The 16,874-nt window shown below is 42.5% G+C and overlaps 4 protein-coding genes across 4 annotated transcripts in view; 2 read left to right on the forward strand and 2 right to left on the reverse strand.

The window, feature by feature from the left end:
* Window positions 1-14,241, reverse strand: part of LOC126404830 (hornerin) — a 40,952-nt gene extending 26,711 nt beyond the window's left edge. Inside the window, exon 1 of the mRNA XM_050068181.1 lies at window positions 13,986-14,241. The gene's annotated coding sequence lies outside the window, so the exon portion shown is untranslated. The remainder of the gene's footprint in view (window positions 1-13,985) is intronic.
* LOC126404853 (cytochrome c oxidase subunit 6A, mitochondrial) lies at window positions 4,155-6,299 on the forward strand. Its single transcript, XM_050068209.1, has 4 exons — window positions 4,155-4,313; window positions 4,642-4,717; window positions 5,037-5,179; window positions 6,055-6,299. The coding sequence occupies exons 2-4, from the start codon at window positions 4,642-4,644 to the stop codon at window positions 6,142-6,144; spliced, it is 309 nt and encodes a 102-aa protein (XP_049924166.1). The 5' UTR covers window positions 4,155-4,313; the 3' UTR covers window positions 6,145-6,299.
* Window positions 6,865-13,991, reverse strand: armc5 (armadillo repeat containing 5). The gene is made up of 7 exons (XM_050068169.1): window positions 13,312-13,991; window positions 13,193-13,223; window positions 12,941-13,051; window positions 11,155-12,052; window positions 10,248-11,056; window positions 9,460-9,592; window positions 6,865-8,911 (listed from the first exon to the last, which is right to left on the reverse strand). The coding sequence occupies exons 1-7, from the start codon at window positions 13,702-13,704 to the stop codon at window positions 7,414-7,416; spliced, it is 3,873 nt and encodes a 1,290-aa protein (XP_049924126.1). The 5' UTR covers window positions 13,705-13,991; the 3' UTR covers window positions 6,865-7,413.
* Window positions 14,242-14,505: 264 nt separating the features above from the next.
* si:dkey-66i24.7 (uncharacterized) lies at window positions 14,506-15,994 on the forward strand. Its single transcript, XM_050068204.1, has 2 exons — window positions 14,506-14,749; window positions 15,065-15,994. Exons 1-2 carry the CDS (start codon window positions 14,656-14,658, stop codon window positions 15,667-15,669), a joined length of 699 nt encoding a protein of 232 aa, XP_049924161.1. The 5' UTR covers window positions 14,506-14,655; the 3' UTR covers window positions 15,670-15,994.
* The last annotated feature ends 880 nt before the right edge of the window (window positions 15,995-16,874 follow it).

Raw genomic sequence — 16,874 nt, forward strand, 5'->3', positions numbered from 1 at the left:
AGTATCGTGCAAAAACAGTAAAGTTGTGAGGTGAAAACCAAATGAGCTGAGAGATACAACAACTCTATAGAGCTGTGAGTACATGCAGGTCATGTGATCCGCTGTTAATATAAAATTACTGATTATAGCCGCTTCAAACTGGCTTCTGACTGCCACCATTCATGCCCAGCCACTAGCAGCCAGTCAGTGGTACTGTGCATGTTAAATTGAAAATTGAAAAATACCTTGCACTTATCATTTAAAACTTGTTAGTGGCAATTAAGCCAAGTGTCAAGCTTACTTGCTGTGTAAGGCTGTAAGTTAACAGTTAACTCTCTTTCCAACTGCTGCGTCTGCACTGGAGCACCTGATGTAACAGTGTGCGGAAGTTTCCACTGTAGATTAACGTCAGCCCTCACATCACTTGAAATCCGTGCTGTCTCAGTGCGACTGGGACAATATTGATGACAGATTCTGATGGTTTGTTTGAGTGCCTGCTGCCAAAGTTTTCTTACAGGCAGGTCCCAGTCTCACTCACTTAAAATTAGAGATATCATTCCAGTGTATGCAAGCACATTGTCCAGAGATACTTTCCATTACTGTATAGTCCTACATTGCAGAAACAAGAAAGCAGCAAGCCATAGTTTAAAATCACTACAGTTGTGGAAGTGAAAGTGCAGGACAAAGTTCAGCAATAAAATATTATTTTCTGTCTGGTTTGTATTTTCAAAACTATATCAAACATCCTGCAATGGTCTGCACGAAAAGCACAATTAAGTTCTTTGTTTAAAAGCTGTATAACTTCAATAAAGAGCTTGCTCTGAAGTGAATGCAGCAATATGATAGCCAAGTGCCCAGAAAAGAGAAAGAGCCACACAGATTTATAAGGCAAAGATGGGACAGACTGTTACAACCAACTGCTCTCACCTCTGTCCAACATCACACACACTTACTGCATCGCACACAATCCACAGCTGTCTTTCTCTTGGCATGAAGTATACACAGACAGGGATTGTGTGGGTGTTAAGGGATGTTGTGGAGGGTAAACTCATTTGAACTCAGCTTACACACTGTACCCACACTTTAGGATGACTTAAATCCCTCATTCTGTAAATTAAAGTGGTTTCAAAGTGATTATAAGAGGAAACAGTCAGGAAAGATATTTTGTAATACTATTGGAAAACATATATTTTTTATTTACACATCATTATGTGCCTGTCTCCATCCTGTGCACTTTGCTGTGTTGAGTCTACACTGCTTCCTCCAGTTGCTGTGTATAAACTCTACACCCACCGATGGAAATGAACCATTAGGTTCAGGTAGAAAACCTGTTGAATCTGTTCATTCTGTATGCAGCTGTTCATCATCCTGGCAACAAAAAAGCCTTGAATGTCTGTACAAAATGTCATCTCGATCCTTCTGTAGTTGTTGAGGTATGTCAGTCTGGATCAGAGTGGTGGACCAACTGACAGACCAACATGGCCACCCTTAGAGTCACGTCACAAACATAATGAAAAAAAAATACATAACAATATAAATTAAAAAAAAAAAAAAAAAAAAAAGTATTACACAGACCTAAGGTCCAGTGTGCAGGATTTAGGGGGGCATATTGGGTATGTTTTCTTAGAGTATAATCACCTGAAAATAAGGATTGTTGTGTTTTGGTTAACTTAGAATGAGCTGTTTATACCTACATAGGAAGCAGGTCCTCGTCCATGAAGTCCACCATATTGCACCGCCATGTTTCTACAGTAGCCCAGAGTGGATAAAAACCAAACCAGTGACTCTAGATAAAGCCAAGTGTGTTTTCAAATTTTCTTGTTTCACGGTGGCCATTGTAGCAGCCTTGCGGTGATGAGAGCGTCATAAATACATTGATTTGTATCATGAAACTGCTTTATCCAGTGTTTTTAACGGTTTAAATCACCAGGTTTATTTGTACTGAAAACCTCCTGAAAATCTGGATCTTAAATTGTCAGAGAAAAATGTGAGCACACATTAGCAGGCATTGGCCAAACAGCTCATCTGCAACATGCCCAACAGCATAAGAGAAACCCTAAATTGTAATGTAAAACTGCTTTACCCAGTGTTTTACCGGTTTAAATCACTGGATTTATTTGTTTTGGAGAGGAAGAGACCTCTGCAGGTAATTCAGCTCCCAGTAAAAACCGCCTGAGCAGTAAACACTGAAGGAATTCTAATCAGGAGAAGTTTCAGCTGGTTGAAGTCTGCAATCCCCACCGCCAGCTCCCACTAAACACTGTTCCTTTAACTGAGCTCGGAAATTTCTGCAATATATTCCATACTTGCCTACAGACACATGTTTAAGTTAAGTTCTGCCTTATGTAGACTGTACATTGGAATTCAGGCATTCAAGCCATGATCTTAATAATATGTCTGCAGGTTGAAGGGAGGGAGTGTTGGCCTCTCCCAGCTCCTGCAGCACACCTGCAGCACATGCAAAGCTTTGTGTGTCTACCTGCCCGTACATGTCTGTGCACAGATTCTTCAAACTGAGATGGTATTTAACCTCTGCCCACAATAACACAAGTGCGAGACGTTCAGACTGGCTGCTTGCATGACTGGCTGACATCACTGCTGGCTCTGGCTGCTGTTTGCACTGCAGCCTGAAGCTGCCCAGACAGAGACGACAAAGGCTATACTAATATATCCTGAAAATCAAGAATGAACATGTAACAGTGGGGAGTATACAGTATAAAAAATAATAGAGTTCTTTTTTGATAACTGGGTAGGAGGAGTACTCAGGTCCTTTACTTAAGTAAAAATAGAAATACTACAGTTTAAAAATACTTAATTACAAGTTAAAGTCCTGAATTCAAAGTGTCATATGTTATGACATATTGTATGACCATATCTAATGTTTTTAAAGTAAAAAGTAACAGGTAACCAAAGCTGTCAGATAAGTAGTAGAAGTAGGAAATAGAATACAATAGAAATACTCAAGTATGTCAAAATAGTACTTAAGAACAGCACTTGAGTAAATGTACTCAAACTTTAAAGTTGTAAAAATGACCTTGGTCTTTAAGTCAAACTAAAGATACAGGCTCTGTGCAGATACTTCAGCTAAAATCCAGTACTTTTATTTTAAAGGTTATACAGTGTTACTTCAGCAGTCAAAACAACAAGCCAAGAGGAGGTAACCTTACTGCAGAGGTGAACCTGTCTAACACTAACACAAATGACCAAAGTAGTCTGAAGGAGCATTTAAGGACAGTGTACTCATAGCAGCACTACCCCATCTGGTGGACAGTCTATCTTAAGGTAAACAAATGATATGAGGCTGTGCGATTCAATATCTTGTACAAATGCTTGCAAGCTTTTTGTGCTCCGGCTGAACTGCCAAATGAAAGCCCATCTACCTTAAACACTTCGTTTATATTAATCTATATTTAAGATTTAATTTCTGTTGTTTACTCACATGTAGGTCTACAAATGTGCACATAATCCACAGTCATTTTGGCTTGGTGGGCAGCAGTGTAATGGTACAGGCTGTATTAAGAAAATTAATAGATCTGCTCAGTTTCTCCAAATTTTTCTCAGTATGTTTGCATATATTATAATATTTAACTAAGAAATGTTTCCTGTTAAAATTTAACAAGTTAAGTTGATCTGATATTATTATATGTGTGAAACTGATGTTACATATGACAGCCAAAGTCTTTGGAAGCCTTGCAATTAAAAACTTACCTGACCTTTAAACTTATATAAATATTTGTATACTTACACTTACACTATTAATAATATGAGGCTCAATGGCTTCAATATTTCACCTCTTCTTCAGGATATCAGTGTTCGTCTATTCTAATCCTGGGCAAGACAGACCAAAAAGGACTTAAAGTAATAAATTATTAATAAATTAAAAAAGAAAAAAAGTTGATAAACTGGAGGTTACTCTGCAGCTGAGCCACAGGTGTTTTCAGTGAACTGACTGGCTTTCAGTAGCACTCTCAAAGTGAAACAAAAATGGAAACCTAACACATTGTTTATGTCAGTTAATAAGGATTAATCAGCCCTTATTTTAGTCTTTGTAATGCAGGCTTAATGTTCTGCGCAGGACCAACAACACACCTCCTCCCCAATCCTCTTCCTCTTCGTCACATATCAGCCACCCTTTGCACTTGCCCAAATATAAACTCGGTTTCCTAGTGCATGGACATATTGAAATGGGGAGGAGTCTGACACACTCTGAGTTCAGCTCAGGACAGACTGAAGGACAAACAAGCAGGAAGGAGAAGAAAATACTACCAGCAACGACTTTGCCAGAAAAACAAGAGGATAATAAAGCATATTGAGTATTGCTTGATTGAATAACAGTAAGTATTTGACCTTATTTTGCTTACAGTAGGGCTACCGACACCCTTAATACACAGCAGCTCGAGTAGGCCCAGCCTAAACTGCCTGTTGTTTATACATGTTGTTTGTTTGTACAGGGCCACATGACAGATTACCTATTAATTCTGCAAATTACTTAATATGTTAGAAAAATAAGATGTTTAAGGCTGTGTTTGGCTCAGTGTAAAGCTTATGAAGGCTCCCTTGATATTAGGATAATAAAAAATAATAATAATTTTAGGCCTGTTTAAGTTTAAGTTGTGCACGTTTCTCAATCATCTCCTTTTCTCTCTCTCTCCCCCTCAACAGATGTCTGTGTCTCCTGCTGCCTTAGCTGCTCGTCGTGTGCTTGCTGCAGCGTCACAATCAAGCCATGAAGGAGGAGGTAAGTGTTATTGCTATCACTCTCAAACCAAATACAACCAAAATACATGAGAGCCTCCAGATTCAGAGCCTCTGCATGCTACTACAGCATCTCTGAGTCACGTACTGCAGGAGCCTTTTGTTGAACATTAACTGAAATGTCTGCAGAGCTGGCAGCCATCCTGCATGTTCATGGTGTTTGGCAAATGATCAGGAACTATATTTTATTATTGATATGAACTCTGTAGAGAGAAAGCTCCTGTAATTTTACTTTCTCATTATCTTCATGCCCTATTTATGTCTTTAGTCATATAATTTTACTGGTTGTGTTTTTTCCTCAGCAAAGACCTGGAAGATACTGACCATTGTGTTAGCTGTTCCTGGTGTGGCAGTCTGCATGGCCAACGCCTACATGAAGATGCAGGCGCATTCGCACGAGCCACCAGAGTTTGTGCCATATTCACACCTGCGTATCCGCACCAAGGTGAGTCTCAGGCTGTAGTCTATAAAATGGGGAAGTGGCTTGAACCTGCATTCTTTCTAATGGCCAGTAGGGGGTGACTCCACGGGTTGCAATCATAAGTCCCTTAAGCTGCCTCTTCAAGGCGGGAATTTGATGCAATTATGCCACCTCACTGTTCTGTATAAAAGGTACAAGTGCGGAATGGGGGGAAAGAGTAGTCTCACCTTTAAGATGGTATCGGGGGTAATAACAGCACCGAAATTTGGTCTAAATTATGTATAAACAGGACAGCTGGTAGGATGGGAGAATGTGTGGCACAGATGTGACGCTTCTGACGACGTGTTATGTGTGGAACATACCATGGGGGGTTTTAAAAAGTAGCTGTTAGCAGTTAGCAGCTAACTCGAAGACGAACAGTGGACGAAAATGTCCACAAACTGGGAAAATAATTAGATCCCGGAGCTCCTTAATCTCTGAGCAGAGGACGAAATCAGCCGCCATATTACAGTAAATTACTGTTGATGCCATGTAATGCCATTGTTTATCACTGTCAACATGTATGTTATATGTTACACTAGAGACTGACACTGTGTTACATTACGCCTGCCACGCCTATTTTGATTCCACAATGCTGACATGCTGTCTAAAATCACACTCTGGAGCTGAATGATGCTGCCGTCATTTGGCTCTGTGCAAAAATGCAAAGGTGGCATAAAGAAGGGACCTTGTATTGGCCCTATAGTGAGATCTCTGTGTAAAAAGCACTATAGTGGCCATTGCCTTCACCCAAATACTCCTACTCTTTCAGCAAGATTAGACAGAAAGAAATTGTATGGGATGAATAGTTTTTCCTTCTGTTGTTGATTTTACCTATATGTTCATATGTCTCCTTCCAGAAATTCCCCTGGGGCGATGGAAACCACTCTATGTTCCACAACCCTCACACCAATCCTCTGCCCGATGGCTATGAAGACTCCCATCACTGAGAGAATCAGTCACCTTTCTTAGCTGTGTTTTGCTGGCTACTGAAAACTCCAGTCCACAGTGTAATTATACTGCCTTAAATATTCTGACTGAGGGCCCAAGCAGCATCGTCATTGAGCGGTGCATCCTGACATAAATAAAACCACTTTATGCTGTATCACAATGAGTGCCATTATTTTTGTTTACTTTCGTGTAGTGTTCAATATAATCAACCTTCTAGACATGACTCAAAGTTTTTGAGTGAAGTGTTTTCACATTTCGTCTGAAGTTGTCTTCTTATAAACTAACACCAGGGGTCAGCAAAGTTTGACTAGTTCAAAACCTGCACATACAGGCTTAAAAAGATAAAGAGAAGGCTTAATGTCAAAAAATTCCACGAAAAGACCAAAACCATCAGTGAATTGATCCAAACAAATATCGTCTGTGAAGCCAAAGCCTTTGTAGCTAATTCCAGTGTGCCATAGCTTCATTGTTGTCCAAAAAACAATTAAAAAACACATCAATGAGTCACATTGCTGCTCCTGGGGATACCAAACTAATCACGCTTCATCTTCTTGAGACCATATCTCCAAATTTTATGGCAGTTCAACCAATAGCTGTTTCTCTCGCTCTGCTGTGTAATGGAATTAATAAAACTGAGTGACATTCCCTAAAGCCACTCAGTTAAATTACTGTGACCACTCTGCACATCAACACATACCAACAAGGAAGCAAAGGCAAAGTGATGTTCCAACATTATATTCAGTGGCTTAAATTTATGGGACATTTGGAATCTATACACTATATATCTCCTAATCCATATTATTTTTATGTACAAAATAAACAACTGGCTTCTAGACCAACCCTGATAATTCCAGAACTTCCAACTAAATGACATTTATCAAATGATAGCGGACTCTTTCTTTGAATTTTTTCAGAAAAAAAAAAAAAAAAATCACAATACAAATGTCAGTAAATTATAATACAATTATGTCATGCTGGGACGGCTACAGTTTATATCAGATTACATCAAAACTAAATTGTAATTTATGCTTCCAGTTTATGAAAATAAATCAACAGTCAGTCCTGTTAGTGCTAGAGAACTTCATAAAGCAGTTGTTGTTGTTTTTTAGGTAATCGTGCTGTTGTTGTAACCTGCACTTGAACTTTCCATACATTATACAATGGCAACTCTAGAAGCTTAAAGCAAGTCCCAAAGTTTACTCTCACTGAAATCTGTGCCCTCTGAATTCATGCCATAGTCTACCACACTCAACGTTTCCCCCCCTAGTTCAGCTCAGAGCTACTGTGGCCAGACTTAGTAGATCCTGCTTTAGAGTCTCTGTACAGTCCGCCTCTCTGGCAAGTCTGCGAAGGCAATCCCCAGCAAGGGCAGAGGACAAGAAGGGCTGAGGACAGTCCTGGAAGCCCAGCAGTAGAGACAGGCAGGCCCGACCCAGTGCTGGGTAGCTGTAGCGCTGAGAAAACCAGTATACCTGGGGGAGGAGAGCAACCAGGTGTGTGTTGTCTCCTGCGCTGGCTTCTGAGGAAGAGAGGGAGTCCTGAGTTGCTGATTTTAGACCCTGTGCTGAACTTTTCATCAAGTTCTTTGGTCTTAACCTTACAACTTCCGGGTCACATGATTTGTCCACCACTGACACACAGCTTGATTTGGAAACCGGGGTGATGCTTTTGATTGTCTTTTGGTTGAAAGTTGTATTGAGTGCTCTGCTGGCCTTTTGAATTGTTCCAGCTGAGCAGGTTTTATTACTGTCTGTCGGGTGTGGGAAACTGTTTGGTTTCTTTGTCTGTCCTGGTAAATTTTCTGTTTGCACCTCAAAGCCAGTCAACTCTAACTCTGATGTTCGATTAGCCAGGTTCTCCTCAGCAGACTCAACGCATTCTTGGTCCATTTTAGACGCAGCCTTTTCCACCTTGTCCACTGTGGGGGCAGCCTTGGTGGAGCAGGACAGGAGAAGAGACACACACAGATCCTCCAGCTCTCTCTTAAGCTCAGTCACCAAAAATCTGCATGCCCCAATCATCATCTCGCCCAGAGCTGATTTCTGGAAAGCAAAGTCATCTGTTGAGCACTCCTCTGTCTCTTTTTGGCAGATCCCCAGTCCATCAAAGACAAATTTGTCCAAGACCTGACACTGTCCTCTACTCTGTCCCTCATCACTTTCCCTTGTTGTTTTTGTGTCCTGTGTGAAGCGACATCCATGCAGGTAATGCAGCACTGGTAGCAGCATACCTGTGCTGACATCTTTAATTTGGATGGCTTCACCTGCATTACCCTGAGCTTCTCCAAATCCGCCTCTCAACAGAGCCCAAAAGTATTCAGAGGTGACTCCGTCTGTCCCCTCCACCCCAGTCACAGCCTCCCTGTTGGCTCGGACCTGAGTCCCGTCGTCCAGCAGCAAAAGGAGGTCAAAGTTCGAGACGCCATAAGGACAGGTGTCGGCCAGGCGAGGCCTTTTTGAGGGAGGAGGTGAAACTGGGTCAATTTTTTCGACTGACTGCGTCGTTACTGGATTTAGATGTTTTTTGTTAAGCTCCATTTTGATGCCACCAGTCAGAGTAGACAGGCATCCAATAAGGAGGGAGGAGAATAGTGAGTGGAGCTGTGAAGTCAGGCCTGAATGTGGTGAATTAAACCAATCAGAAAGCAACTTCCCACATTCAGTAGGCTGGTCTTCATCCACATCATCATCATCGCAACCAAGAGGCTGCAGAGCCAGGAGGAGTCCGCCGCTGTCCAGAAGAAGTTTCTTCAACAGGGACTTGTTGCTGTTGGAGAAAAGGAGGGTTTGTAAAGCTCAGATATGGTCACTTACAGTCATTATTCTTACAGATCTAATAGAGGTGTTCCATTTTTTACTTCCCGATAATGATTCGAACACCTGCACTACATGTCAGCCCATACTACTACCCCATTTCTATGTCAATAGGCCAAACAAAATGTGTAAAAACTGAATAACAAGTATAATATACTGTATATTTATCCATTCAACATGGATAAATTGATAAATAATCACGGAGGTCATTCATTATTGGATTTATTTGTTTTTAAATGCCTCTAAAAAACACTGCTGTTCAAGGCTGGATTATAAAGCTTTTTAAGGAGACTCAATCGCATCAGAGCGCTTGCTGGAAAGCGACAGTGGTGACGAGGCTGAGACAATTTAAATTAAGTTTAAAGTTTATCTTAAAAATTACATCAGATCAGTGCACAGATGCGCATACTTGCCAATACCCAAGCCAGCATTTCAGGCAGTATCAGAGGCACTTGCAAAACTGTTATTGGAATCGGAACAACTCTAAGATCTACTACTCACCTGCAGATTAATGGCAGAGACAGTGCACAGTTCACCTTGTCGGTTTCAGATCCTGATAGCATCACATGGGCAACAACTCCAGAGCCAAATCCAGACTCACACTGGATACGCAGATTATTGAGAAGAGCAGAACCTGCAGAAAGTCAGTGCACAATTATAAACTACTCTGGTAAAATAAATGATGCTGAAATTTTATAGAAGCCAATTCAGTTTCATTTATGCCAGAAGTAGAGATGCACCAATCAAACAAGTTGGATTAAAAGTGAAGTGTGCATTATTTGGTGGGATCTAGTGGCGACTAGCAGTGAGGTCTTTTTCTCTCCAAAACAAATGGACCAGGTGATTTAAACCAATAGAAACACTGAATAAAGCAGTTTCACAATACAAATCAGTGTAACTCCAGCACTACTGCTGACTCTGTTTCTAGTGCCACAGCTATCCCTGGCATCATGTTGCGTTATTAAAAAAATATTCAAATTGCACACAGTCAGGTAAACTAATTTTAAATCTGTGAGAAAGAAAACACTTTAGATTGGTAGTTTTAATGGTTGAGTTAAGGTATCAGAACATGTAAAGTTGAATGTGTGCATCCCTCGTCAGAAGAATTAGGTTTAATGATTAAAGTGATAACATACATTATGTTGCTAATAATGCAAGATTATGATAAGAGATTACTAAAATGTGAATCTATAATGAGCAACTGTAGATTGTGCTATAAATTATGCCACTTTGCTGCTCTAAAGTTACTGTGTTGCAGATGACTGATTTCGCTCAGATCTTTATCTTACCAAGCTGTTTAACTTTGGCTTTCACTCGGCCCGTCTGCCTCTCCTCTCCCTCAAATCCTCCCCCTCTCTGGCAGAGATGGTGACGAATCAGCGCGACCGAGCCAGTACGGACCAGCGCCTGCAAACAGTTTGGGTTACAGCTCAGCCGGCAAAGCATACGGAAGCACCTGCTGCTGGGGTCCTCGTGCTGGGTGAGGTAGTAGAGCAAGCCGGACATGACGCCTGCGCTGACCAGAGCAGCACTTGGGTCGGTGGCGTGGGAAAAGCGTGACAGCAGCAGCAGGATGGGTGACTCTGGCGTCCAGGGTTCGGGGTGGTAGGGGTGGTGGTAGGCCATTGTGCGGGGCACAGAGGGAGGGGTATCGAGAATAACTTTAGTCAAAGAAGCTGATGAATGAGGACGCGGCCTCCTTTTGTGAGGGGATGAGAACTTTGATGGAGAGACTGGTGTTTGGGTTGTTTTCGTGGGAGAGGAGATAGTGTTAGAACTGGGCTGGGTTTGGGGTGTAGACGCAACTGCAGGTTGAGGACTAGATGGAGGAGGATCAGGGATTTTACATGAGGATGATAGCTGGGGCTGCGCCGAAGAGGTAATAAGGGAAGGCTGAGCAGCTTTTTTAGACGAGGAAGAGGTAGTAGGGTTGAATGGGGAAGAGTTTTTAGGAGAGGAAAGGGAATCAGGGTTTGGGGAGGGCGTTTGAGGGGACGAAGACGGCGGGATCTGAAGACTTCCCCATTCCCCTTCAACACCAGAGGAATTCAGTAGGTCCCCCTCTGAAGAGATCAATCCCTCAGACACCAACCAGGACCTGAAGAGAGAGCAATAAGCATGTTGATGAACAACAGAAAATAGTATGATAAAATTCACATGGAAAATAAATAAACCTGTGCTTTTCATTTTCCATACCTGAGACTTAAAAAGCTTGATGAACATAGACCTTGCTCCTTTTCGGCTTCCTGCCTCTTGCAGCTCTCAGGAGGAGGAGGAAAGTCAAAAGAGTCAAAACATGAGGAGGGCAGGAGCTCCGTGGGAGAAATGCTGGAGGAGAGGCTTACGTCCATCTTCTCAGCAGATTGTTCCTCGCCTCTGGTGAGCTCAACCAGTCGAGCAACAAGCAGAGGGACCAGCCCTAACTCCTGAAGCTGCTCCATAGCAGATTCATCAAAAACAAAGTCCACACAGGCCAGGATGACGAGTCGGGAGAGGGGGTGACTCTGATGGGCGGCCAGAAAGCCAATTAGCACCTCCAATCCACCACTCTCTTTCACCTTGGCCCGGTTGACCGCCTCCTTGCAGCACAAGCACAGTGCCTTGAGGAAGACTCCAGACTTCAGTGGGTCCCTCTTGACCTCCTCAGTGAACTTCTGAATAACCCCCAGTGACCCCACAAGGGGGCGCAGGCAGCCCTGGGAGCACAAGTTGGCCAGGGTCTTCAGTGCCAGCTCCTCAAAAGGTTTACCAGACTCCCCAGATGCCATGACACCAAGCTGAGCGAGGACTCCAGAGCGGGACACCTCCCTGGCACATTCAACACCACAGCCCCGGGTAAGCTCGTGGAGGGTCCTGAGTGCCGCCCGCCTCAGCCCCTGGGGATATTCTGGAGCAATGAGAGGGGCGAGAGAGGATAAGGTCCCCTGGGTGAGCAGCGACAGGCGGTTAGAAAGCGTATCTGAGAGGTAAAGGAGAGCCCGGGCAGCCGACTGAGCGCACTCCAGTTTAGGACAGGACTCTTTGGGTGGAGCAGCAGTAGGGGAAGATGGGCCAGAAGAAAGAGACACACAAAGGAGGAGAAGAGGAACACCACCTGTAAAGAAAAAGGCTGGTTTTTAATCTGAGGACAAATAATACATCTCCACAAAATCATTTCACAGATCATATACACAGTTTCTGAAGGATAATTGTTTAATCTGACGTTGCCTGATATGTTTTGGACCATAAAACATCAGAAGACTGTGAAAAATGCCCATCACTCTTTCCTAGAGCCCAAGGTGATATCATCAAATGTCTTATTTTATGGGAACAAAAATCCCAAACCAAAAGCTATTCACCTTATAAAAGTATATATACTCTACTACCATCAAATATTTGGCATGTTTGCTTGAAATGACCCAGATCATTGCAGATTCTGTTGATTAATTTAAAAAAGTAAAAAGTAACACTCTGTTTTCTTTGTGGCTTAATAATATGTCATTTTATACGTAGAGAAGAAGTAATTTCCCAGTATGAATGGCTGTTTACTATTAATAACTCCCAGTATATAGAGACTCCACTCTTTAATGTTGGAATATCACACCTGCCTACGAAAGCAGAAATCCAAAATGTACAATGTTTGAGTGAGGAAACATCCTATAATTGTGTATTTAACCAATTAAAAGAGAATCAGTAACTCAGTGTAATCTGCTCATCCTTTTACCAAATGTGAAGATGTAAGATGGACATCCTGCTGCACACCTGTTCTTTTATTGTAAAAGTGTAAATATCACACCACAAATACTGACCGACCTGTCCATGAGGCAGGTGATTATTCTTTAAAAGCAACTGTAATCAAAGTTATAACAATTACAGCTATTTTGCTGCTACTGCAAAATATTCCTTTCCACTCAAGTACCATTCAAGTTGCATCTCATTTTAAATGCTGAAAACTGGCAGCTACAAAATGATGCAGTGGGACAAATTTACATTTAAGACTTACCAGCAGAGTGGATGAGTGCAGAGCTCTCTGGATCCATGGCCAAGTTTCCCAAAGCCCGGGCTGCTCGGTTCTGGACCGTCTCCAGGGCCATATTTTCCTTCAGGATCTCCACTGAGACAGTCAAGAGTTTTTCCAAGATTACATGCCATTGATTGATTGTGAAAATACAAATGTTTACCAGTACTAAACGTTTTTTAAAAAAGTTGTTATTCTTAGATCAAATTTGTCACAAGAATGTAAATGACCACTTACCTACAATATTTATTCCATCAAGCTTACGGACCTATAGTGGCAGACATTTAGAGCAGTTTTAATGGATGGTTTAATAAATAGAACAGTCAATGCTTTTACAATTATTCCTTTCAGCTCACCTCTATGCGTGTCTCCAGCTCAGTGCAGCAGTTTGCCAGGATGCTAAGAGCCAGGTCCAGGGTTTTCCTAGAGCACTCTGGGTGTTTGAGTAGCTCCAGCAGGGGCCGGAGACCACCTTGAGTTCTGAATCGGGCAATGCCAGCCTTGTCACCCTTGATGTGCTGGGTCCGGATGGCAACCAGGGCTCGCCACTGAGACATTCTGGACCTCTTGTCCCCTTCTCTGCCACCGCCTGAGTCAGCCTTGCCATGCCCGTGATGTTCAGCCCCTGATCGGGGTTTGGAGAGGTGAGCTAAGCACCAGGTCAAAGAGGGCTCTGATGATGATGGGTGCCCTTCTCTGGTGGGTGCTCGAAATTGTTTCCGGTCACCTTGCACAGGTGATGCAGCCATGGTTCCTCTGCCTAGCAGGCACCGGGTTCAATTACCCTAATTTTCCTCCTCTCAGTTTAGACAGATATAATACACAATGTGCAGCCTCACTGGACGCTTCCAGTGAAATACGGAGAAATTAAATAGCATGTCCTTTCACTTTAAACTGTTAGCTCGTTCACTTAACTGGTGAATGTGTGCTCTTAATGAGTTCATTCATATTTTTCAAAGTTTCCACAAAAACAACAGTCTGGTGCGCTCAGAAAACTACAGTTACCATGGAAAAGGAAAAGTTGTACCACCTGACGCCGCACTCGCCGACGGGAGTTGGAGTTCCAACAGCTTCGGTCCACTCCCTAAAAAAACAGGCCTACATCGTGAGAAGGCCGAACAAGCGTTATTCTACGTGATGGACGTGTATTATCTCAATGTAACGTATTTTTAAACATCAAATGACGGATTAAAGCTATATTTGATCAATGTTTTGTCACCACTGGCCGAATAATTTTGGTTAAACAAAATGCAATCGCCTGTGTTAGCCGCTAACGCCATCTTTAGCCAAACAACAAAACAGGGGCGGTCGAGGGAGGGAGCAGGGAGTGAAGAGGTGGGACGGTTAGATATACGTTGGGACTTGTAGTTCAAATTTCGCTGCCTTTCACCTCCCCTAGTGCATTTCCTCCCTTAAAAAACTACATTCCCCGTGACAATGATAAAGAGAGGCTTGTATTGAGAGCTCCACAGCGTTTAGGGATTGTAGTTTAGTTGGTACACCAAAGAACTTAAAAGCCCATTTGTATCAACTAAAACGGACTACACGTCCCAAGCTGCTACGTGACGTTGTTATAGTCATCGTTTTACTCGATGCGAGAAAACGCATCGGTGCCTCTGAGATGTTGTTAAATTCCACGATAGATACACACAATAAATAAAAAGAACTACTTTGGCTGCTATTTAAATGTGTTTAACACCATGGAGGTTATCGAGACAATTGTGATACAAAGTACTGAAGTGGAAGGAAAAGAGACGGTCGTGTCCAGTGTGGACACCGATAAAACCAAAGCAGGTCAGTACACGCAACATTAAGTTAAACAGGTTTCATCCAGTCACCGCATGAAGCGAGGAGGACCCGATGAGTGCGCAGTGTCTGCCTATTGCAGTGATTATGATCATAAACGGTGACTCATTTAATAACAGTGACAGCAACGAGCATTAAAGTCAGTTACATCACCGAGAATTATATGTCTTCTGAAAACTTAATTCAAATTGGACAAGCTGTCTCAAATAAAATTAATAAACTTAAAAAACAAGTGAGAGGTTCTGTGCAAGGTCATATGATTTTTCAACCAATGACATGATGCACTTTTGTTTTCCTCTCTAGAATTTATATGGACACTACAGGCTACATGGCACCTTGTCAACACCAGACTTGAAATGGACCAGGCTTTTGACCAGCCAGTATGCAAGAAAAAGAAACTTTGGGAGATGGTGGCAGAGAAGGTGAACGCCAAACTAAGGGAGTCAGAGGTCACTGATGTCACTGTGAAGGCGTACGAGTGTGACCTCAAGTGGAGAAACATGCTGGCCACATACAGGAAGAACGCAGAAAGGGCCAAGAGGCTGGGGGTGGCCAGCGTCCACTGGGAGTTCTTCAAGGCCATGCATGAGGTCCTGGGCAAGAGCAGGGAGGAGATCGAAGCCCAGCGAAGGGCCAAACTCAGTGGGACGAGAGTGGGCAAAGCCATAGCCAGCAAGAGGTTTACCCCAATCCTCCCTACACCTCCTGTGACGGCTGCTCCCTGCACCGCCCGGCCTCCACAGGACGTCCTGCAGCTGTACATGGAGCTGCAAGAGAGGAAGATGAACATGTGGGCCCAGCAGAAAGCTCTGGAGGAGAGGAAGATAGAGGCTATTAACAACCTGGCCCAGGCCATCTCCAGCCTAGCTCAAAAGAACAGCATTCAGATGACAAAGGATGGACATTAGGCCAGAGGAAACATGAACTTCCATGTGTGTTGTTTGCGCTTACCAAAAAAACTTTTATGATACAGCACCAGATGTCAACAACCTATGCAAGAACATGTTATTTTTTATGCGGGCCCCATGACTGAACAAACTGACGCAATGATTATGATCATTGTTCAAGAGAAGTCAAAGTCAGACTTAAACTTCTATATTATAAACTAGACTGATAACAGTATTCATAGACAGATGCACTTTCACTATTACTGTATTAATCATTTACACATTATCAGGCAGTATGAACAGCTTTCACTATGTAGTGTATTACAATAAACAGTCCTGCAATAAATACTAGCTTTGTGAATGTTATGTCCACTTTCACTGACCTATTTGACAGTGGACAAAATATTAGAAACACTATTTCCTTTGACTGTTTTATTGTGAAAGTTTTACCAGATATTGGGCAATCATGCAAGAAGCAAGATTCAAACAAATTTTCTTTAATTTTCATTTGTATACACCAGTTGTTCTTTTTGTTGTTGTTAGTCACCATTGATTTCTTGGATTTACCAGTGTTTTCTTACATTTGCTCTTCTCTGAAATAAGAGAAAATTTTATGAGTGGTTGGGAGCACTCTTGTCAAGATAAAGAAAAATTAATTTTCACTGCCCACTAATTGTAACTGGCCAAAAATGCACAGAAATTACACAGTAAATTCAAAATTGCTGACTTCCTGTTGGATTTAGGGTACAGCTCCAAAAGACTATTTGGTAGGTCTGGACATGATACATGTGCACACCCAATTTCGTAATTTTAATTTTTTTTTTAAATTTTATATAATTTATTAATCCCCCTGAGGGGACTCTGTTTTCATTAACACTCAGGTCCAAAATACACACGCATGCATAAACAGGACCAGTACATGCACAAAGTGGAGAGATGTCGGAGTGAAGGGGCTGCCATAGACAGGCGCCCCAAGCAGTTGGGGGATTCAGTGCCTTGTTCAAGGGCACCTCGGCAGTGCCCAGGAGGTGAACTGGCACCTCTTTATCCACCAGTCCACGCTCCATATTTGGTCCGAACGGGGACTTGAACAGGCAACCCTCCGGTTCCCAAGCCAAGTCGCAATGGACTGAGCTACTGCCACCCAAAGTAAGTGAAACAGACCGTGGAGGCTATTTTGTTTCAAGTTTTGTGGGGGTGCTACAGAACCATTTTTTTACAGACCC

The sequence above is a fragment of the Epinephelus moara genome, chromosome 18 (assembly GCF_006386435.1).
Source record: "Epinephelus moara isolate mb chromosome 18, YSFRI_EMoa_1.0, whole genome shotgun sequence".
Lineage (NCBI taxonomy): Eukaryota > Metazoa > Chordata > Actinopteri > Perciformes > Serranidae > Epinephelus > Epinephelus moara.

Coding starts and splice junctions, on each gene's coding strand:
- si:dkey-66i24.7 (XM_050068204.1), top strand. CDS start 14,656: ATGGAGGTTATCGAGACAATTGTGATACAAAGTACTGAAGTGGAAGGA. Junction 14,750..15,064: donor CACCGATAAAACCAAAGCAG/GTCAGTACACGC, acceptor TTTCCTCTCTAG/AATTTATATGGACACTACAG.
- armc5 (XM_050068169.1), bottom strand. CDS start 13,704: ATGGCTGCATCACCTGTGCAAGGTGACCGGAAACAATTTCGAGCACCC. Junction 13,052..13,192: donor TGATGGAATAAATATTGTAG/GTAAGTGGTCAT, acceptor TGACTGTCTCAG/TGGAGATCCTGAAGGAAAAT. Junction 8,912..9,459: donor TCTCTGCCATTAATCTGCAG/GTGAGTAGTAGA, acceptor TTTCTCCAACAG/CAACAAGTCCCTGTTGAAGA.
- LOC126404853 (XM_050068209.1), top strand. CDS start 4,642: ATGTCTGTGTCTCCTGCTGCCTTAGCTGCTCGTCGTGTGCTTGCTGCA. Junction 4,718..5,036: donor ATCAAGCCATGAAGGAGGAG/GTAAGTGTTATT, acceptor TTTTTTCCTCAG/CAAAGACCTGGAAGATACTG. Junction 5,180..6,054: donor ACCTGCGTATCCGCACCAAG/GTGAGTCTCAGG, acceptor GTCTCCTTCCAG/AAATTCCCCTGGGGCGATGG.